The following is a 24,555-nucleotide window of genomic DNA, read 5'->3' as shown; positions in this document are numbered from 1 at the left end:
ATGTTTGTGACAGTTCATTAGCCGGAGTATAGAAGGTTGATAATGATGGCTAGCATGAGTAGCATGGATGCAATTGCTTGTGTGAGAAAATATTTGGTGGAGGCTTCTGTGGATCGAGGATTAGATCGTTTTATCATTATAGGAATAATGGCGAGTATAGTTATTTCGAAGCCGATTCAGACAAGTAGTCAATGTGAGATTGTTATCACAATAAGTGTCCCTAGGATAATGGTAAATGAGATTGTAGTGAAGATAAGTGGGTTTATTAGTATGGGAAGGGTGTGAACCAACATTTTCAGGGTATGGGCCCGATAGCTTACTTAGCTGACCTTACTGTAGAATGTGGCGTAATGTGGTAGCACGGAGATTTTTGAAGTCTTTGGAGCAGATTCAATTCCTGTAGATCTAGAAATAAGAAGGCTTGAACGCCTGTGGTTTACTTTATGAAAGTAACTGTTTTGTTAGACATATTTCTTATGTTTGTGGAGGAATACCAGCTATAATGATGGATATTGCTACGTGTCACATGCACAGGGCTAGGGTTAGGGGTAGGAAGTTTTTTCATAGGAGGTGTATTAGTTGATCGTATCGGAGGTGTGGGTAGGATGCTCGGATTCATAGAAAGGAGATAGTGAGGAGTAGAGATTTGAGTACGATGTTGGCGGTGTATAGTTCTGGTATGAGTGGGTTGTGGAATGCCCCCAGGAAGAGGGTGGTTGTAAAAATGTTTATTATGATAATGTTGGCGTATTCTGCTAGGAAGAAGAGGGCAAATGGGCCTCCAACATATTCCACATTGAATCCGGAAACAAGTTTGGACTCACCTTCTGTGAGGTCGAATGGAGCCCGGTTGGTTTCTGCTAGGTGGAGATAAATCATATTATAGCCAGTGGTCATGATGGGAAGATTAGTCGTGTGTGTTCTTGTGTGGTGATTAGGGTCGACAGTGAGAAGGATCCGCTTAGTAGTAGTACGGAGAGTAGGATGATTGCAAGGGTTACCTCGTAGGAGATGGTCTGTGCTACTGCCCGTAGGGCTCCGATTAGTGCATATTTGGAGTTTGAGGCTCAGCCTGATCATAGGATGGAGTATACCGCTAGGCTTGATATAGCCAGTATAAATAGGATGCCTAGGTTTAGGTTGATTAATGGGTGTGGTATGGGTAAGAGGCTCATATTGTTAGAGCTAGGGTGAGGGCTAGGACTGGTGTGATAATGAATATGGAAATTGATGATGTTAGGGGACGTAGGGGTTCTTTGGTGAAAAATTTGATGGCGTCAGCGATTGGTTGGAGGAGTCCGTAGGGGCCTACAACATTTGGTCCTTAACGGAATTGCATATCGCCTAGTACTTTTCGTTCAATGAGGGGGAGGAATGCTACGGCTAAAAGGATTGGGACAATTACTAGTAGGAGATTAATTATAAACATATTGTTAGAGAGAGGAGTTGAACCTCTGGCTATAAAAGTTTAAGTTTTATGCAAGTACCAGGCTCTGCCACTCTAACAGGCCCTGTTTCTTGGGCAGGGTTATTTGTAGCTACTAGATTAAGATTAAATCATCTATTAACTTGAAGGCACTTTAGTGAAGTGGGCCTTGCTTCTCTTGTCCCTTCGTACTGGGAGGAGCCTAGAACAGATAGAAACCGACGTGGATTACTCTCGTCTGAACTCAGACCATGTAGGACTTTAATCGTTGAACAAACAAACTGTTAATAGCTGTTGCACCATTGGGATGTCTTGATCCAACTTCGAGGTCGTAAACCCTAATTGTCGATATGGACTCTTAAATAGGACTGCGCTGTTATCCCTAGGATAACTTGTTCTGTTGATCAAATTTTGGATCATTAAGTGATGTTGTGTTTTGACTGGTTAGTCTAGATTTTGATCACTCGGAGGTTTTTCTGTGCTTTGAGGTCACCCCAACATAAATTGTTAATCCATATAAAGGGGAGTTGGGTCCTGGGTAGGTAGTGATTTGTCTTTATTGGATTAGTTAATTAAAGCTCCATAGGGTCTTCTCCTCTTGTTAGAGCATTTCCACCTCTTCACGGGAAGGTCAATTTCACTGATTGGAAGAGACAGTAAAATGCTCGTGTGGCCATTCATACAAGTTCCTATTTAGGGAACAAGTGATTATGCTACCTTTGCATGGTCAGGATACCGCAGCCGTTGAACCATATAAAGGGGAGTTGGGTCCTGGGTAGGTAGTGATTTGTCTTTATTGGATTAGTTAATTAAAGCTCCATAGGGTCTTCTCCTCTTGTTAGAGCATTTCCACCTCTTCACGGGAAGGTCAATTTCACTGATTGGAAGAGACAGTAAAATGCTCGTGTGGCCATTCATACAAGTTCCTATTTAGGGAACAAGTGATTATGCTACCTTTGCATGGTCAGGATACCGCAGCCGTTGAACAGATGTCACTGGGCAGGCAGTGCCTCTAATACTTAAAATGCTAGAGGTGATGTTTTTGGTAAACAGGCGGGGTTTGTGTTTGCTGAGTTCCTTTTACTTCTTTTAATCTTTCCTTATTGCACTCCTGTGTTGGGCTAATAACTTGTTTCATGGCTTAGTCTTGGCTTTGGGTTATGCATGAATTTGTTGTTAACTATCAGTGGATTATCCGTTCTGATATAGACTTGTGCTGGGAGAAGTAGTTCTTGTTACTCATATTAACGGTGTTGCTTCTATTTGGTAATAGAATAGTCCAGTTGTGTGCATTAGGAGTTAGTTTGTTATTTGAGGGATTAACATTGTGGGTTTGTTGAGCTTTAACTCTTTCTTAATTGGTGGCTGCTTTTAGGCCAACTATGGTATTGGTTATGACTTACTCTCTAATAAAGGTTGTATCCCGTATCTAGAGGGCTGTACCCCTTTAGAGTAATACCTAAACTTACATTGGAATTGTTGGTTTTTCAGGTAAGGTTTAAATTTGAACTAATATTTTGTTCTGGACAACCAGCTATTATTACCAGGCTCAGTAGGCTTTTCACCTCTAACAAATTTTCCCACTATTTTGCCACATAGATGGGTTTGCTCTGTAAAGCTGTTTGTAGGTAGCTCGTCTGGTTTCGGGTGATTAACTTAAGTTTTTTTTGCTAATTTGTTCTAGTTAAATCATTATGCAAAAGGTAAAAGGGGTAAGCTTTGCTGTTTTATACTTTTAGCGTTTCTTTCATCGTTCCCTTATGGTACTGTCTGTATAGTGCCGAGAGAAATTTCTATCTCCTATACTTTCATGGGGGTAAATGTTTTGTTTTAGTTGATTGTGCAAGTTGAATTAGGTTGTGACTGGGCTAGTACTTGTTCAGTGTTCATTATGCGTGAAGTCTCCTGGGTGTAAGCCAGGTGCTTTGGTTTAAGCCACACTTTGATGTGTCCAAGCGCACTTTCCAGTATGCTTACAATGTTACGACTTATCTCCTCTCATACTGTGGGTACGTGGGAATAGGTTTGGGTAGTACCTTCATATATGAGGAGGGTGACGGGCAGTGTGTGCATGCTTCATGGCCTAATTCAACCAAGCTCTCTGTTCTTCGTTTACTACTAAATCCACCTTCTGCTCTTGATTTCATGAGAGCTTTCGTATGTGATTCTAAGTGTTCTTTAAGAAGAAAATGTAGCCCATCTCTTCCCAGCTCATAGGCTACACCTTGACCTAACGTTTTTATGTCTTTTGTTTATGCTTACTGCAGTTCCTTTTCAGGGTTTGCTGATGATGGCGGTATATAAGCTGAATTGGTAAGAGCTGATGAGGTTTATCAGGGTTTATCAATTATAGGACAGGCTCTTCTACAGGAGTATAAAGCACCATCAAGTCCTTTGAATTTTAAGCTGTTGCTAGTAGTACTCTGGCGAATGTTTTTGTATTGATTGTTTAAGTTTAGGGCTAAGCATAGTGGGGTATCTAATCCCAGTTTGGGTCTTAGCTATCATGTGTTCAGAATTTCTAAAGTCACTTTCGTAGTTTATTTTTATTTTAACTATGGCTTTTTACAGCTTAGCTAGAATTTAACTTTATTTTTTGTATTCTTAAACACGCTTTATGCCATATTTCTGTTGATTTGGGTTAATTGTGTGACCACGGTGGCTGGCACAAAATTTACCAACCCTGGAGTATAGGTATAACTTAGTCACTTTCATTCGTGGCTTAATTTTTAATCACCACTGTTTCCCATGGGGGTGTGGTTAAGCAAGGCGTTATGATGAGCTACTTTGTAGTGTGCTTGATGCCCGCTCCTTTTAATCGGGTGCGATTTAGAGGGCATTCTCACTGGGTGCGGATACTTGCATGTGTAGTTTTACATAGAACCAACAGAAAGGCCAGGACCAAGCCTATGTGTTTATGGAGTACTAGTACTCATCCAGGCATTTTCAGTGCCTTGCTTTGGTTGGTTAAGCTACATTAACGGGGAGGGTTTGGTTTGAGGTGGACATTAAAATTCATAGTTATATTTGAATTGATGGGGGTGGGTTTCAGATCTAGGGAGATGGATGTCTAAGGAAAGTTGAATCATTAAAGTAGGTTTGTATCAAATGGTGGGTAAAGTTAAATCACTGAGGTTTGTGGATTTATCGATGTCTGTCCTGCTATCGATGAAGGTTCAGTCTCACTTGTGTTAGTTGTACACTTGTTCTTGTTTTTGGGGTTTGGCAAGATGTTGATAGTTGCATGTTATGCTAGGATTTAACAGGGGTTGGGGGAATTTGGTGAGCCTACTTAACTTGTGGGGGTGGGTTCACATGCTGCGTACGCTGTAAGTTATGTCCTGAAAACACTGACTGAATAACACCCGTCTATGGCTTCTCCCGGTAGCCACACCTTAGTTTGCATGTTGAAGGCTGTCTCTCCATGCTCGTTTGACCGTTATGTCCTGTACCATTCACTTTATTTACCCTTTGATTTTGATGCGCGTCCAAGCATGGTTCAATATAAGCTCAGCTACAAGTTGCTTGACTGTGTTAAGGCCTCTGATGGCCATAGCTGAGTCCAAGCATACCCCCCAAAATTAAAAATACCAAAGGCATGACACCACAGTTATGTGTCGGCATGGGCTGATTAGTCACTAATGCATCGAGATGTCTTATTTAAGAGGAAAGAACAGGCGATTTTAGGTGAGATGGCCCTGAAGAAAGAACCAGATGCCGTTTATACCCCAGGTTTACGAACCCCCATGATTTATGAGCCCAGGGCGAGACGAGGGATACATCTTGTCTCACAAGGGTTGCTGGTTTCACGTGAGTTGGTAGTCGAGAAATGACCTAATGGAGGCGATACGCATGTTGTCTAGAAATGTTTTGACTTAGTGGGGTATGTACGACCAATCATATTATGTACTATGCAATTACAAGCAGTGATTTAGTCAGGAATGTTCATGTTGGGGATGATTTTCCATCCAATGTATCATGTAATATCTTGGTTTTATGTACTTGCTTATATGCATGGGGTAAATAACTTATGTACAATTATACATATCATGTACTATATAATGTATGGTCTAGTTAACATAATGCACGAATTACATAGAGGTATGTGCTGGTAAATTAATACTGGGGAGTTACATGGGTTGGTCTAACTTCATTCATATATAGGTTCAAGGAATAGTTTAAGTAGAATTTCAGCTTTGTGTGCTGATGGTGGAACATGGAGTTTCTTCCTTCAGTCTGTAGGGGAGTTGTTGTTCCCCTTTTCTGGTTTATAAGACCCGGGTAATACAATATACTACCGACACTCTTCATTTTAATAGATGGTTTTCTGTGATGCTTGTGAATGGTATTAGGACTAGGATAATTAGGAAATATAGGATGGAGGCTACTTGTCCAATGATGATGAAAAGGGTGATCGACACCCTTCAGACTCTGCTGGCCACCTGGTGCCCAGAGTGACCCTGGTAATGCAGAGGAGGTTTTATACAGCAGAAGACAACCTGGAGATAGCTTGGTGGACCTAAGCCAAGACTGGCGCTGTTTTTTTGTTTTTTGTTTTTTTTATTATCATTTTATATATATGTGTGTGTGTGTGTGTATGTGTGTGTGTATATATATATATATATATATATATATATATATATATATATTCCCCTTTTGCTCTCTCTTCTTTCTTCTTTTCCTTGCTCTACTTTTCCTCCTCCTTTCCATTTTTCTTTATTGACTCTGTTTTGCAGAGAGGGGGTGTTGCTATTTTTTGTTTTGTTTCTTTTGTTTTCCGTTTCGTATTTTTGATAGCTTTGTTTGTGTTGAATGATGGATGGAATTGGATACATTCCATCCAATGTATCATGTGAGTGTATTTGTTGTTTTGTGGAGCTTGTTGATTTGTTTTGTTCTGAAACGACCCTGCACCAGGGCCAAGCCCAAGAGGCACAAAAATCAACACACCCAGACGCGAACTCCAGAACAAACCAGAGCATTACCGGGTTTGACCTACAAGTGACACACTCAAAGGGAATTCTCTACAGGCACAAGCCCATAGGGACTCAGCCTCATCTGAGGAGTCAACCCTCACACAGCAACTCATACACTGTGGGCATTGCCAATTCTCACAGCTAGTCAGCCTGGGAGTCAATCCCACTTACTGACAAGCCAAAAGCAATTAAAGCTCAACTTCAAAAGGAGAATACACACAACACAAGGGACACTTCTGGAACACACCCACAGGAGAATAGGGACACTATGCAATTCAATTATGAAGAACACATAATACATAAGTCCACCCAGCAAAGACTGAGAGACCTAGGGGATCTACCAAATACGTAGAAGCAAACACAGAGAGTCAGCCAGAATGAAGAAACAAAGAAACATGTCCCAAATAAAAGTACAAAAGAAACCTCCAGAATTGGAAATAAATGAAATAGAGATAACCAACCTATCAGAGACACAGTTTAGAACACTGATGATAAGAATATTTAAGGAACTTAGTGAGAACATACAGAAGGATAGAGAAATCATAAAAAACAACCAGTAAGCCTAAAGAATACAATAACTAAAATAAAGAACACACTTGAAGGAATTACCAGTAGCTTAGATGAAGCAGAGGATCGAATCAGTGATTTAGAAGACAAGACAGCAGAGATCACCCAACTGGAACAACGAAAATTAAAAAGAATAAAAAACAATGTAAATAGTACAAGAGACCTGTGGGATAACATCAAGTGCAACAACATGTGCATCATAGGAATACCTGAAAGAGAAGAGAGGAAGCAAGGGATCAAGAACATATTTGAAGTAATAATGACCGAAAACTTCCTTAACCTGGTGAAGGAAAGCGACATAGAAGTCCAGGAAGTACAGAGAGTTCCAGTCAAGATGAACCCAAAGAGGCCCACACCAAGACACATCATATTTAAAATGGAAAAAGTTAAAGACAAAGAAAGAATCCTAAAAGAAGCAAGAGACAGACAGCAAGTTACTTACAAGGGTGCTCCCATAACACTATCAGTTGACTTTTCTACAGAAATTTTGCAGACCAGAAGGGAATGGCAGGAGGTATTCAAAGTGAATAAAAACAAATGCCTACAACCTAGATTGCTTTATCCAGCAAGGCTATCATTTAAAATTGAAGGAGAGATAAAGAGCTTCCCAGAAAAGAATAAGCTAAAGGACTTCAACCACCAAACCAGCATTGTAGGAAATGTTAAAAGGGCTTCCTTTAGCAGAAGAAAGATGAAAACAATCTAATGAAGACCAGAAATAAAAATAACAAAATGGTAATAGGTAGAGTGGATCAAATTGGCGGCAAGAGGTGAGCCTCTGGAAATCTTCCCTAGAATTTACAACAAATGGAACAATAATAACTCCACAACGGACACTGTGCACAGCAGACAGGCAAGATGAAGAAGTTCACTGCTGAGTCCACCTAAAGGTGGGCAAATTGCACGAGCAGGGGAGGAGGGAAAGGAGAAGTGCTGAGAAGCAGCCGTGCGGGTTCAGGATACAGACCTAGCTCAGTGCTCCGAGCTCGCTGCATCCCAGAACTACCACAGCTGCGGGAGAGGGAAGAACTCGGACTGCTAGGGCTCTGTTTATGGCCCACAGGACTGAGGGGACAACATATAACACGGCTGAACCCAACGCTCACAGCAGAGACCTCGGAGCAAAGACTGAAGGAAGAAGGCTGAAAATGGTGGTTTAAGCCCTCACTGCCGCAGAGAACAGAAGCCTTAGGCACTGAGCCTAGCCGCATGCTCCGTACCCTCCCAGAACTCACACCGCCCCCACCTGCCCAGTGCTAGAAGCTGAACAGTAGCAGTGTCAGATCAAAAGAACAGAATATCTGCAGTTCTGAGAACTGTGGTCCACAGACACAGATTCGCAGCCCAACTAGTTCCAGCAAAGTGGAGGGAGCTGTGGAAGCAGGACTGGCTGTATTGGTGGTCACCGCCATTGCTCTGGGCCAACTCTCACAACTCACCCCACCCCTGTCCCCACCTATCTGGATGGATCCCTGCAGAAGTAAATAGAACTGATGAAATACACGGGCTCTGAATCTGTTGCAGGAAGAGCTCTGGAAATTCAAAAGCTCTCTGCATCCCCACAGGGATGTGGGGCACTACAACCCAGGCAAACTATTAACAGAGGAGAAGCCCACCTTCCAGGGAATCCCCCCATTGTGTGAGAAGCTGGATAGTGCAGAGAAAACATAACACTACAGTGTGAGAGAGAAAAAAAGGCTTCAGTTGGAAAGAAAATACAGCATTCTACAAACACATACTGGAAAACAAAAGAAAGACCTCTTCCTATCAACTTGTTGCAGAACCCACTCCTGTAGATACATAGAAAGAGAAATAATAAATCATTAAGTGCCATGAGTGACCAAGGCAACAAGACAGCTCAAAAAGAAAGTGAAAAGTCTTCAGAAAATGAACTTAACGATATGGAAATATGTGACTTAAATGACAGAATTCAAGATTGCATTTCTAAAAAAACTCAACGAGGGCCAGCCCGGTGGCTCAGACAGTTGGAGCTCCGTGCTCCTGACTCCAAGCGCTGCCGGTTTGGTTCCCACATGGGTCGGTGGGCTCTCGACGACAAGGTTGCCAGTTCAATTCCTCAAGTCCCACAAGGGATGGTGGGCTCCGCCTCCTGCAACTAAGATTGAAAACGGCACCTTGACCTGAGCTGCCTCCCGAGTGGCTCAGTTGGTTGGAGCGCGTCCTCTCAACCACAAGGTTGCTGGTTTGATTCCCGTAAGGGATGTTGGGCTGTGCCCCCTGCAGCTGGAGGCTGCGGCTGTACCTGGAGCCAGGCTGCACCCTCCGTGGCTGCGACTGAGGGGATGGCAGCTTGAGGCTTGGCGGCGCCATCTACAGCTAGGATTGGAAGGACAACAACTTGGCGTGGGAAACAAAAAAGTCCTGGAAGTATACACTGTTCCCCAATAAAGTCCTCTTCCCCTTCCCCAATAAAATCCTAAAAAAAAGAAAAGAAAAAACTCAACGAGATGCCAGAAAACACAGAAAGACAGGTTAATGAACTCAGAAACACAATCAAAGAACAACAAAAACATTTTACCAAAGAGATTGACATTTTAAAAAAGAACCAAATAGAATTTCTGGAGATTAAGAACTCAATAGAAGAAATTAAGAATGAAATAGCCAGCTTAGGTAGTAGAGTTGACCAGATGGAGGAAAGCATCAATGACATCAAAGATAGAAACCTGAAAATGACACAGATGGAAGAATAAAGAGACTTGAGACTTAAAAGAAATGAAAGAACTCTACAAGAAATTTCTGACAAAATCAGAAAGAGCAATACAAGAATAATGGGCATACCAGAAGGAGAAGAAAGAAAGAAGGGAACAGAGAGTGTATTCAAACAAACAGTCGATGAGAACTTCCCAAACTTGTGGAAACAACTGGATGCTCGAATCCAAGAAGCAAAATAGAACACCTAATTACCTCAATCCCAACAGGCCTTCTCCAAGGCACATTGTATTGAAGCTGTCAAAAATCAACGACAAAGAAAGAATCCTCAAGGCAGCCAGGGAAAAGAAGATGGTAACCTACAAAGGAAAGCTTAGATTAGATTATCATCATTAGATTATCATCAGATTTCTCAGCAGAAACTATACAAGCCAGGAGGGAGTGGAACCAAATATTCAAACTATTGAAAGAGAGGAATTATGAGCCAAGAATACTATACCCAGCAAAGATATCCTTTAGATATGAAGGAGGAATAAGAGACCTTTCCAGACGTACAGAAGCTGAGGGAATTTTCTAATACGCGACCTGCAATACAAGAAATACTAAAGGAGGCTATTTGACCACTATCAACAGGGACAATTTTTGGCAACCAAAACATAAAAAGGGTGAGACTAAAGCCCTGAACCGCTATATGGGAATAAGAAAGTAGGCATGCTGAAGAAAATGGAATATTCTAAATATCAACCTTTCTTTTACATAAACTTAAAGGTAACCACTCAAAAAAAATTCCAGAACTGAAATATATACTGTAATAAAAGAAGAAACACAGGGAAACATCATAGAATACCACCACACAGAAATAATAGACAAAAACAAAAAGGCAAAGAAACAATGGAGACACAGTCTTACCAGAAAACTAAAGACAGGATAGTAAATCCTCACATACCAATAATCACCCTAAATGTAAATGGACTGAACTCACCAATAAAAAGGCACAGAGTAGCAGATTGGATCAAAAAACTAAACCCAACCATATGCTGTCTCCAAGAGACGCATCTCAGCTACAAGGACAAGCATAGACTCAAAGTGAAAGGGTGGAAATTGACACTCAAAGCAAATGGTACCCAGAGAAAATCAGGTGTAGCCATAATGATATCAGATGAAACAGACTTCAGGGTGAAAAAGGTAACAAGAGACAAAGATGGACATTTCATAATGGTAAAGGGGACTATACAACAAAAAGACATAACAGTCATCAATTTTTATGTCCCCAGTCAGGGAGCACCAAAACATACCAAGCAACTTCTAAGAGAACTTAAAAGAGAAATTGACCAAAACACAATTATACTAGGGAACCTAAATACATCATTGACAGCTATGGATAGATCATCCAAACAGAAAATAAACAATGAAATATCAGCCCCAAATGACACATTAGACGAAATGGACATAACTGATAGTTATAGAGCACTTCATCCTAAAACATCAGACTATACACTTTTTTCTAGTGTACATGGAACATTCTCAAGGATAGACCGTATATTGGGACATAAAACTAACATCAGCAAATTTAAGAAGACTGAAATCATACCAAGCATATTGTCTGATCACAAGGCTTTGAAATTGGATATCAACTGCAAAAAGAAAGCAGGAAATACCACAAATACATTGAGATTAAACAACATACTTTTAAAGAACGACCAGGTCAAAAAAGAAATAAGAGGAGAGATCAAAAGACACATACAAACAAATGAGAATGAAAATACATCCTACCAAAATTTTTGGCATGCAGCGAAAGCACTTTTAAGAGGGAAATTTAAAACATAAAAGGCCTATCTCAAGAAACAAGAAAAATCCCAAATAAATAACCTCATGTTCCACCTTAAAGAACTAGGGAAAAAAAGAACAAATGAAACCCAATGTCCGCAAAAGAAAGGAAACAATAAAAATCAGAGCAGAACTAAATGAAATAGAGAACAAAAGGACAATAGAAAAATTAATGTGACAAACAGCTGGTTCTTTGAAAAGATTAACAAAATTGACAAAACTTTGTCTCACTAAGATAAAAAGAGAGAAGACGCTAATAAATAAAATCAGAAATGAAAAAGGGGAAGTTATCATGGATGCCACAGAAATATAAAGAATCATCTAAGAATACTATGAAGGACTATATGCCACCAAATTCAATAACCTAGAAGAAATGGACAAGTTCTTAGAAATATATAGTCTTCCTAGGCTGAACCATGAAGAACTGGAAAATCTAAACAGACCGATCACCAGTAACAATATTGTATCAGTCATCCAAAACCTTCCCAAAAGCAAAAGTCTGGGACCAGATGGCTTCACTAGTGAATTCTACCAAACCTTCAAAGAGGATCTAATATCTATCCTGCTCAAACTCTTCCAAAAAATTGAAGAAGAGACAGTACTCCCTAATTCATTTTATGAGGCCAACATTACCCTGATAACAAAACCTAGTAAGGAGAACACAAAAAAAGAGAACTACAAACCAATATCTCTGATGAATATAGATGCAAAAATCCTAAACAAAATTCTAGCAAATCGAATGCAACAATGCATTAAAAAGATTATTCATCACGACCAAGTGGGGTTCATCCCAGGGGCACAAGGATGGCTCAACATACGCAAATCCGTCAATGTGATACATCACATACACAAAATAAAGGACAAAAATCACATGAATATATCAATTGATGCAGAAAAAGCATTTGACAAGATACAACATCCATTTATGATTAAAACACTTAATAAAATAGGTATAGAAGGAAAATACCTTAACATAATAAAGGACATATATGACAAACCCTCGGCTAATCTCATAATTAACAGTGAAAAACTGAAGCCCTTTGCTCAACGTTCAGGAACACGACAGGGCTGTCCCCTATCACCTCTGCTTTTCCACATAGTGTTGGAAGTCCTCGCCAGAGCAATCAGGCAAGAGAAAGAAATAAAAGGCATCCAAATTAGGAATGAACAAGTTAAATTTTCACCCTTTGCTGATGACATGATGCTATATACAAAAACCTAAAGACTCCACCAAAAAGCTATGAGAAACAATCAACGAATACAGTACAGTTACCAGCTACAAAAACAACGTAAAAAACGTCTATCGCATTCCTATATACTAACAATGAAATCACAGAAAAAGAAAAAAAAAATTCCTCTTGCAATTGCAGCAAAAAGAATAAAATACCTAGGAATAAACTTAACCAACGATGTCAAAGACCTATATGCTGAAAACTACAAGACATTTTTAAAAGAAATTGAAGACAAAAAGAAATGGAAAGATATTCCATTCTCATGAATTGGAAGAATCAACATAGTTAAAATGGCCATATTACCCAAAGCAATATACAGGTTTAATGCAATCCCCATCAAAATCCCAATGGCATTTTTTAAAGAAATAGAACAAAAAGTCAACAGATTTGTTTGGAACCACAAAAGACCCCGAACAGCCAAAGCAATCTTAAGAAAAAAGAACAATGCTGGAGGTTTCACACTTCCTGACTTTAGCTTGTACTACAGGGCAACAATAATCAAAACAGCATGGTATTGGAAGAAAAACAGACACATAGACCAATGGACTAGAATAAAGAACTCAGAAATAAAATCCCATAAATATGAACAGACAATTTTTGACAAAGAAGCAAAAAACATGTAATAGAGAAAAGCACCTCTTAAATAAATGGTGCTGGGAGAATTGGAAAGCCACGTGCAAAAGAATGAAACTGGACTGCAATCTGTCACCATGTACCAAGATGAATTCAAAATGGATCAAAGACTTAAGCATAAGACCTGACACAATAAACTGCATAGAAGAAAACATAGGTAATAAACTTATGGACCTTGGGTTCAAAGAGTATTTTATGAATTTGACTCCAAAGGCAAGGGAAGTAAAAGCTAAAATAAATGAATGGGACTATATCAAACTTAAAAGCTTCTGCACAGCAAAAGAAACCATCAACAAAATAAAGAGGCAACCAACTGAGTGGGAGAAGATTTTGGCAAACAGTGCCTCCGATAAGGGGCTAATATCCAAAATATACAAGGAACTCATACAACTCAACAAAAAAAACAAACAAACAACCCAATTGAAAATGGGCAGAGGACCTGAAGAGACATTTCTCCAAAGAGGACATACAAATGGCAAATAGACATATGAAAATATGCTCAACATCACTAATCATCAGAGAAATGCAAATAAAAACCACAATGAGATATCACCTCACCCCAATTAGAATGGCTATCATCAACAAGACAAATAGTAACAAATGTTGGAAAGGCTGTGGGAAAAAAGGAATCCTCATACACTGCTGGTGGGAAGCAGACTGGTATAGCCACTATGGAAGGCAATGTGGAGGTTCCTCAAAAAATTACGAATAGAATTACTGTATGACCCAGCAATCCCTCTCTTGGGTATCTACCCAAAATACCTGAGAACATTTATCCATAAAGACACGTGTGCTCCAATGTTCATTGCAGCTTCATTTACGGTGGCCAAGACATAGAAACAACCAAAATGTCCTTTGATAGATGAATGGATAAAGAAGTTGTGGTATATATACACAATGGAATTCTATTTGGCAGTAAGAAAAGGTGAAATAGGACCATTTGTGACAACATGGATGGATCTTGAGACTATAATGCTAAACGAAATAAGTCAGACAGAAAAAGCAGAGAACCATATGATTTCACTGTTATGTGGTATATAAACCAAAAACAACCAAAGAAGAAGACCAACAAATGAGAAACAAAAACTCATAGACACAGACAATAGTTTAGTGGTTACCAGAGGGTAAGGGGGGTGGGGGGTGGGAGATGAGGGTAAGGGGGATCAAATATATGGTGATGGAAGGAGAACTGACTCTGGGTGGTGAACACACAATGGGATTTATAGATGATGTCATCAGAATTGTACACCTGAAATCTATGTAAGTTTACCAACAATTGTCACCCCAATAATCTTTAATTAGGAAAAAAATCGTAATAGGTATGTACCTATCAATAATCACTTTAAATGTAAATGGATTAAATGTTCCAATCAAGAGACACAGGGTGGCTGAGTGGATAAGAAAGCAAGACCCTCGTATATGCTGTATACAAGAGACTCACCTCAGATCAAAAGACACACACAGGCTGAAAGTGAAGGGATGGAGTAAGATATTTCATGCAAATGGAAATTAGAAAAAAGCTGGAATTGCAATCCTTATATCTGCCAAAGTAGACATTAAAATGAACAATATAATAAAAGACAAAGAAAGAGACTACATAATAATAAAGGGATGGATCCAACAAGAGGATATAACCCTAGTAGACATCTATGCACCTAACATAGGTGCACTAAATATATAAAATAGATATTGACTGACATAAAGACAGAGATCAACAATAACACTACCATAGTAGTGGACTTCTGCACACCACTGACAAGAAGGGACATATCCTCCAGACAGAAAATCAATATGGAAACAGCAGCCTTAAATGACACATTAGACTAGTTGGATTCAATTGATATTTTTAGAGCATTTCACCCCTAAGCTGCAGAATGCACATTCTTCTGGAGCGCACATGGAACATTTTCCAAGATGAACCACATGTTAGGCAATAAACAAATCTCAATAAATTTAAGAAAATCAAAATTATATCAAGCATCTTCTCTGACCACAGTGCTGTGAAGTTAGAAATCAATTAAAGGAAAAAAACTGGAAAACACAAAAGTACATGGAGGCTGAATAACATATTACTAAATAATGAATGGGTAAACAATGAGATAAAGGAAGAATTCAAAAGATACCTCGAGACAAAGGAAAATGAAAACACAACGCCCCCAACGACTGCAGTGAAAGCAGTCCTAAGAGGGAAATTCATAGCAATGCAGGCCTACCCATAGAAAAAAGAAAAATCTCATGTCAAGAGTTTATCCTTACACCTAAGGAAAATGGAAAAAGTACAGCAAAATAAGCCCAAAGGGAGTACAGAGAAGGAGATAATAAAGATCAGAGTGGAAATAAATGAAACAGAGATGAAAAAAACAATACAAAAGAACAATAAAACCAAGAGCTTGTTTTTTGAGAAGATAAACAAAATCACAAAACTTTAGCCACACTCATCACAAACGAGAGAGAGGACCCAAATTAATAAAGTCAGAAATGAAAGAGAAGTCACAACAGACACCGCAGAAATACAAAAAAATTTAAGGAAATACTATGAGCAACTATATGCCAACAAATTAGACAATACGGATGAAATGGATAATTTTCTAGAAGCATACAACCATCTAAGGCTAACTCAAGAAGAAATAGAGGGGAAAAAAAAGAAAACTTCAAAAAAAAGAAGAAACAGAAAATCTGAATAGACTGATTACTACCATAGAAATCGAATCAGCAATCTACAAGTTCCCAATAAACAAACACCCTGGACCAGATGGCTTTATATATGAATTTTACCAAACATTTAAAAAAGAATTATCACCTATTTTTCTCAAACTATTCCAAAAAATCCAGGAGGGAAGGTTCCCAAACTCTCTTTACGAGGCCACTATCACCCTGATCCAAAAATCAGACAATCACAAAAAAAGAAAACTACAGGCCAATATCCCTAATGAACACAGATGCAAAAATCCTCAACAAAATATTAGCAAACAAAATTCAGCAATACATTAAAAAGATCATACACTATGATCAAGTGGGATTTATTCCTAGTATGCAAGGTTGGTTCAATATCTGCAAATCAGTTAATGTGATACCATTAACAAAATGAAAAATAAAAATTATATGGTCCTATCAATAGATGCAGAAAACGCATTTGACAAAATCCAGTAGACATTTAGGATAAAAACTCCTAGTAAAGTGGGAATAGAGGGATCATATCTCAACATACTAAAGGCCATATATGAGAAACCCACAGCTAACATCATACTCAATGGGGAAAAGGTAAAACCATTCCCCTAAAGATCAGGAACAAGACAAGGTTGCCCACTTTCTCCACTTTTATTCAACATAGTTCTGGATGTTCTAGCCACAGCAATCAGACAAGAAAAAGAAATAAAAGGCATCCAAATTCGAAAGGAGGAAGTAAAATTGTCATTATATGTAGATGACATATCATATAGAGAAAACCCCAAAGACTCCACCGAACAACTATTAGAACTGATAAATGGATTTAGTAAAGTAACAGGATACAAATATTCAGAAATCAGTAGCATTTGTATACACCAATAATAAACTATCGAAGGATAAATTAAGAAAACAGTCCCATTTACAATTGCTTCAAAAACTATAAAATACTTACGAATAAATTTAACCGGAGAAGTAAAACACCTGTACTCAGAAAATTGTTAAGACACTGAAGAGAGAAATTGAAGAAGATACAAATAAATGGAAACACATACCATGCTTATGGATAGGAAAAATTAATATAGTTAACATGTGCATACTGCCTAAGGCAACATAGAGATTCAACTCAATTCCTATCAAACTACCATGGACATTTTTCACAGAAATAGAACATATAATCCTAAAATTTATATGGAACCATAAAAGACCCCAAATAGCCACGGCAATCTTGAGAAATAAGAACAAAGTGGGAGGTATACTATAGTATAGGCTATAGTAATCAAAACAGCATGGCACTGGCATAAAAACAGATACATAGATCAATGGAACAGAATAGAGAGCCCAGAAATAAATCCATAACTATATAGTCATTTAATCTATGAATTGACTGTCTTTATCCCAATGTTAATTCTTGCTTCTATTATAATAGGTATAAATATATGGGATTACATCAAACTAAAAAGGTTTTTAACAGCAAAGGAAACCATCAAAAAAATAGGAATCGTACTGAAAGGGAGAAGAAATTTTCAGTGATACATCTGATAAGGGGGTAATATCCAAAATTTATAAAAATCTCATTCAACTCAACACCAAAACCACAAACAACTGAATTAAAAAATGGGCCGAGGACATGAAGAGCCATTTTTCTAAAGAGGACATACAGATGGTAAACATAGATATGAAAAAATGTTCAACCTCACTAATCATTAGAGAAATGCAAATAAAAACCATGAGATACCACCTTACTCCAGTCAGAATGGCTATCATCAATAAATCAACAAACAACAAGTGCTGGTGAGGATGTGGAGAAAAGGGATTCCTCGTGCACTGCTGGTGAGATTGCAGATTGGTGCAGCCACTATGGAAATCAATATGGAGATATTTCAAAAAACTGGAAATGGAACTACCTTATGACCCAGCAATTCCATTCTTAGGTATCTATCCAGAGAAATCTAAAACACTAATTCAAAAAAATTTATGCACCCCTATGTTTACTGCAGTGCTATTCACAATAGCCAAGACGTGGAAACAACAGAAATGCGCATTGGTAGATGACTGGATTAAGAAACTGTGGTACATTTATACAATGAAGTACTACTTGGCCATAAAGAAGAATGAAATCTTAACCATTTGCAACGATATGGCTGGACCAAGAGAACATTATACTAAGTGAATAAGTCAGACAGAGAAAGACAAATACCATATGATCTCACTTATATGTGGAATCTAAAGAACAGAATAAATGAACAAACTAATCAGAAATAATCTCAGACATATAGAGGAAAAACTGACGGTTGCTAGATGGGAGAGGGGTGGGGAGGAAGAAAAAGATGAGGGGATTAGAAAGCACAATCGGTAACCACAAGATTGCCATGGGGATACGAAAGACAGTTTGGGGAATATAATCAATAATGTTGTAAAGATTTTGTAGGGTTTCCAATGGACACTTGTCTTATTAGGGAGACCACTTCATGGACGATGTAGGTGGCTGACCGCTGCAGTGTACACCTGAAACTGAAGCTGAATAATAACGAATATCAACTGTAATTTAAAATATATATAGTCACAGGACGTAGAGTACAGCATAAGGAATAGAGTCAGTGGAACTGTAACAGCTATATACTAGGTCCGAGGGGGTAGTAGATTGGGGAGGGGGATATTTACAGTGTAAATATCTATTACACTGTTTTGTACACCGGAAACTAATTAAAAAAAAGAGAGATAGTGATTATTTCCAAAATTGGTTAAGACGAACATCAAGCCACAGACCTAAGAAGCCCTATAGGGCCTAAGCAGGACAAATAAAAACAAGGCAACAAAAAATACTACAGAAACCAAAGACAACTGGTATTCATAGACCCAGAAATGATGCTTAATTGGTTTAATCCTTTTATGCAGCAAAATTCCCAATGATGAGAGAAAAAGTTAAATGACTCAAATTAGAGGTCAGTAAAACTCAAATTGGTATCACTACCCCTCCTCCCTATCCCCAAAGTCACTGTCCCCTGGAAGACTTCTTCTTGGCCTGGATTTAGGCTTCTTCTTTCCTCTATCGAGAATAACTAACTTATAGAGCTTCTCCGAGGTCAACAGTCAGGTGCCTTAAAAAAATAAAACAATAAAGTAAAATAAAATGCTGTTGCGATTACTCAAAGCTCTCCCAGGAGGGGGCCACAACTCTGGTTTTAGCATGGGGTTCAAGAGTAGAGTCAGACAAGCTCCATCCAAATCCTAGCTCTGCCTCTTTTCCTATCTATTCTGGGAAGTGGGGACAGTGTCTGCCTTGGAAAGCAGTATGAGGATGAAATGGGTCATGGAATCAAAACCTATTCAGAGCTTCTTGCACATGGAACTCACTACTGTAAGCATTTCTGTTGTCGTTCCCGATGTTGGCTGTTATGAGAGCAGTGGAAGTCAGCTCTGCAAGGACTAGCACAAGTCATGGTGATTCCACAGCTGAATCTCCTCCTCTCAGTCAGGCTGAGGAAAAGGGATGACACTTCACACTATTTTCTTCATTATAAGCCCAGTTGCTATGGGTGAACCAGAGACAAGTCTGTGCCTGAATCGCCTCATGATTTACGTTAAGATAAATGTTGGGCAAATCATGAACATTAGACATGATTTTCTTCCCCATTTTTATATTTAAAAGGGACATATTTCTCACTGGGGATTAAACATGTTGAATGCTGAATTTTCCCTTTAAGCATGATAACTTTTGTTTTAGCTACTTTAAATGGGAATTATTCTTAAAAGACACTGTATACTGCTTTTCGGAATTTAAATTTCATTTGCTTTGGGGACTTATGGTTATTATGAATGTCATATGTCACACTAGCCTGAGGTGTATTTAACGTTCATATTAGCTATCTCTGAATTCGGTCTAAGCTGTTGTCCGTGTGCTCCCATACTATCAGATGTCTCACCTCTGCTTTCACTGTAGCTGCCTGGTCTTCTCTCTACTTCTCAGTGGCACTGACTTTGATCTTTGTCAGGATGTTTCAGTTAAGACAAATAATCCAAAGCAGGAAGTGAAGTCCAGGGCAGGGTGGCGGGCCTGGTGTAGCTTGGCCAGGCCTCCGTACGTGATCCCTGAACTCCACGTCTTCTGCACTGCTCCATTCCCAGGCCAGCCCGTGGTGACTAAAAGGCTACTGGAGCTTCTCTCTGTGTCCTGTCTTGTCTGGTGAATGCATGGGAAATAGCCCCTTTCCTGACGGCATCTTCATGTCTGCTTCTCAGTGGCCCTAACAGCGTTGAGTGGCCAGTCCGGAACCTGTCACTTCGGCCAGGGACCATGACGCTGGGAAGGACCATCACAAACTCCCTAGCAGCCAGGGTGTGTCCCTGACCAAGTAGGGGACAGGATAATCTCTAACATCAATCAGGGTGGGTTTGCCAGAGGGGCAGGAAGGACAACTTGACCTGTTAAAAGTCTATCTATAAGCCTCTCATGATGCCGCACTGGAAAAGGTATGGATACAGACTATTCCGGTAAGACAGCAGTCCAGCCGTGACTTCCCACAGAACCCAGAGGTGCACAAGTGTGTCTTTTCCAAGTGAGTTGCCTCTCTGTGCATTCAGACTACCTCAGATGGGCACCTGGGAATTCCCTCTACCTCCCTCCCCACACCCCTGAGGCATAAGAACAAACACCATCCCTGGGAACAGCCATTCCTAGCTCCTGCTTTGGAGGCAGCAGTGGGTCCAGGCTTTGTGGGAGCTGACCAGGCCCTCCACATCCCACCTCTCATGGCACCACTTTAATGTGTCTTTCTCCTAAAATCTGTTTCTCTGTCTAGTGAAGGACATGGAAAACCTCATCCACCCCCATCTAGAGTAGGACAACCTGGGCTATGGGATGTGCTGTTCCTGTATGTAGTCTGTGATGTTGATTCAGCTGCCTAGAGACCTTTTTGCATCCTCATTCTCACCTATGTTCTGTATCAGCACTTGCCACCAGACCCCGTGTAATGACAGGAATGTTCTCATTCGTGTGTCCAATCTGGTAGCTACTAACCATGTGTGGCTACTGAGCACTTGAACTATGTCTACTGCCACCAGGGAACTGAATGTTCTATTTTATTCTTTTTAAAATGTGTATCTAAATAGCCACATGTGACTAGTGTATTAGACGGCACAATAACCTAGAGATAGGCAAATTTACCAAATAACAGTCTAAGATAGGTGACCTCTTATTGTGTATTTCCTCCCTGTCAGATGATGGATTTTTAAAGTGTTCTCTTTTGGCTGGATAGGCCCCTTCCAGTTTTGTCCTGAGGATATATTCAGCAACAAAGAACAGCATTCGATCAAAAACATCACTACAAACAGAAGAGAATGAACAAAATAAAGCTGTATTTGAAGTTGCCCTGCAGATCATTCTGAGTTCCTGGTCTGAGTTTACATCGATGCCATTTCATACATAGCACCATAACTACAGTCTGCCAAGTCCAGCATGAATGTGACAGGTCCAGATGCAAGGCTCTTTGTGGCTAAGTGCTGAAACAACAGACCATCACTCAGTATATCTGTGTCCTATGGCCACCTCGCTGGGGGTCACAGGCATACTCGCCGAATCACATGAGAGGCCAGCACAGCTGTGGTCTACAATAAGTGTGCAGCACCCCAGATACCCCTTGAACACCTGCACAGGCACAGGGCATGACAGACTGTGGGCGAAGACGGACAAGCTTTCCCTGTCCGCAAGGCCCGAGCTCAGCAGGCTGCCTTCCCTTGCACTCCACACCACTGGCCTTGGCATGCTGGGCTAATAAAAAAACACTTTGCGACCTGATGCTGTACATCACCTTGCTAACATCCAGAGGACTTAAGTCACACTGAAAGACAGAGACTTGATTCAGAGCTCCAGCTCTCATCACTGGACCTCAACGGTTCTTATGCCCCAACCACAGAATGAAGGACAGGCAGAGTTTGCAAGGACCTAGTTCTAGCCAAGTTAGTGCTCTAAGTTACCTGAGTTTTCCTGGCTTCCCTGAACCACCCCACAGATTCGAGCATGTTGACCTCTTACCAAGAAGCATCCAAGATAGGGAGGGGAGATCTTTCCAGATCAGACCTTGGAGAAACAGAACATGTGACTGGAGTAGCTTTAGAACTAAAAGGTAAGCACATTCATGCCATCATTTTAGGAGCTGGGTTTCATTATACACAAACCAAGGGAAGTACAAATACACAAACACACACACACACACACACACACAAAACACAAAAAACCAGCAGGCTGAAGTGTTCTCAAGAGAGCTGTGTTTAGACAGAGGCATAAACATTTCCAATTCAGATCCCCAGATATGCTGAGCAATAACTAAAAGTGCACCCTCTGATCTTCTCCGTCTTTCCCCACAAGTGAAGGCAGAAGAGTTTCATAACTCTAAATGTTACAAAGAGCATGTGCAAGCAAATCCATACATTTCACGTGTGTGCTTGCACATTATCCTTCTAAAATATAAAAGTATAAAAATAAAATCTCTGCCTGTTGTATCTAGAAGCATGTGAAAAAAACATAACTGCTTCTAGCTCTCAGTCATCTGAGCAGGCATATTTTACCAGGTGTTTCACCTTCCTGTGCCATATGGAGATGACACAGAAACAGGGACTTTTCATTCCAAGAAACCAAATCCAGAACAAGTAGAACAAATACTACCTACATCTGACAGTACCCCTGCATGGATTCCTCAATAGAAAGAAGGGAGGGATTTTAGCATGGACTTGACATTAGGGGTGGTGTGGGTTACGCGCTGGGAGGGGACTGCTCTGGGACGTCTAGAAATAAGCCATCTGAGAGTTATGTTCTAGAAGGATAAGTTAGGTGCCTGGGCTCAGGGTCTTGGTCAGAGCCATCACTGACCAGCAGCCCTCTTGTCTTTGTGCTTCTGGTAGGCGCTCAGTATTTCTGTGATGATGCCGGGGTCCTCCAGGGTGGTGGTGTCGCCCAGATCTTGAGCTTTGCCTGTGATTATCTTTCTCAGGAGCCTCCGCATGACTTTTCCAGACCGAGTTTTTGGAAGACGTTTCACTATCTGGTAAGGAAGGGGTGCAATATTAGAATCTGGGTTGGCGCCCAGACTCCCAGCCAGCTTCTAACTACGCTGAAATAAGAAGGGCTCGGCCCAAGGTGTAGTGGGGCCCCTGATCTCTGGTTTCATCTTCCTACAATCTGGACCTGAAGCTGTAATCAACCCAAAGTTCAGGATCAACTATGAGTCATGCTGAAGCCTCCACCATGACAGGGTTTACCTGTACCTGGGTTCACCTCACTGCCGACACCTCTGTTTCTCCCATAAGCTACACTAGTAAGGGCCACCAGGTAGCAACAGAACCAAGCAAGTGCCACAGCACCTTGTCTCCACTGCCTGGTCTGGGCCAGGGTTGGTTTTGTCTTAACATATGAGGTAAGAGCTACTTAAGGGGAAAAAAATATTGTCTTGCTTAGTATTTGAAAATTTAGCATTTTACATTTTAAACAGTCACGGCCCATTCAGTGTCAATGGGCAATACATTAGGAGCTGAGTTTGGGCACTTTAATAGTGACTTGTCTTTTGAAAGAATTCAGTTCGTCTAAGGCAGGGGTGTCCAAACTGCGGCCCGCAATCCATTGTTAATTGGCCGCAGCAAATTCCAAAAACATATTTAGTTTACTTAAATAAACCCGGTGAGGCAATACGTACTTCACCTCGAGTGAGTGGCCCGGCTGTGTGTGTATTTTACCGCATATGGCCCTTGGTGAAAAACGTTGAAAAAAGTTTGGACACCCCTGGTCTAAGGGGTATTCAGGACTCCCTGAAACTCTGATCCCCAGGGCAACCGTTTGACCTATGCTATACCAAGTGAGGCCTCTTAGGACCACTTCCAGACCAAGTAATGCCATGGGGGAAATGCTAATGAAGAAAGGAATGAAAAACTAATGGGGCTCAGAGGGTAGCCCAATTTTTCACGGAACTGACTCCAACTCAGGCTCCCTCAGATAGGGTCTAGTGATATCTCCCTCACTAATACCGGGAAAAGTGTTCAGAAACCACACAGGAGCTGAAGAATTCTGGTATTTTCCACACGTTTCTCTACTTAAAATCCCTAATTTTCTTCTATTCTTGTAACTAGCCTCCATGTGCAAAGTTAGAGAGCATAGAATCTTGCCCAGCACTACCCCGTGGACAGGCAAGCTGTGCAAATTTCTGATGCTGCATCTGCCTGCACCTCTCCCTCTCCCTCTGACAATGCAGCCGTCCACCACCCTCACCCACCACCCAGGAAGCCAAACAGCTAGTGTCCGTTTTGCTATGATGTTAGTTGTGGGAAGCAGAGGAGGAGGAGCGAGATGAGAAGTGCAGTCGCACCTGAGATGGAAGTCCACTCACCAAAATCTGATCGGGCACAGCATACTTGGCAATCTTGGTGGCCACTGTGGACCTGAGCTCACTCATCACCATATCCGAGTCACCTGCATCATCTTTCAACACGATAAAGGCAAATGCAGCTGGAAGGAGAGCAAAGTTTTGGGATGTATTAGCCAGTGTTGTATATAAATCACCATAAATCCAAA

The 24,555-nt window shown here is 40.4% G+C and overlaps 1 protein-coding gene across 1 annotated transcript in view; it reads right to left on the bottom strand.

Annotated features, from left to right (window-relative positions):
* Window positions 1-22,245: 22,245 nt before the first annotated feature.
* Window positions 22,246-24,555, bottom strand: part of ACSS1 (acyl-CoA synthetase short chain family member 1) — a 73,120-nt gene continuing 70,810 nt past the window's right edge. The window contains exons 13-14 of the mRNA XM_033094912.1: window positions 24,371-24,489; window positions 22,246-23,035 (exon numbers count right to left, since the gene is read on the bottom strand). Coding sequence (XP_032950803.1) covers window positions 22,856-23,035; window positions 24,371-24,489 — 299 coding nt within the window. The 3' untranslated portion in view covers window positions 22,246-22,855. The remainder of the gene's footprint in view (window positions 23,036-24,370; window positions 24,490-24,555) is intronic.

The sequence above is a fragment of the Rhinolophus ferrumequinum genome, chromosome 23, assembly GCF_004115265.2.
Source record: "Rhinolophus ferrumequinum isolate MPI-CBG mRhiFer1 chromosome 23, mRhiFer1_v1.p, whole genome shotgun sequence".
Taxonomy (NCBI): domain Eukaryota; kingdom Metazoa; phylum Chordata; class Mammalia; order Chiroptera; family Rhinolophidae; genus Rhinolophus; species Rhinolophus ferrumequinum.
This window is presented reverse-complemented; position numbering and strand designations above follow the sequence as displayed.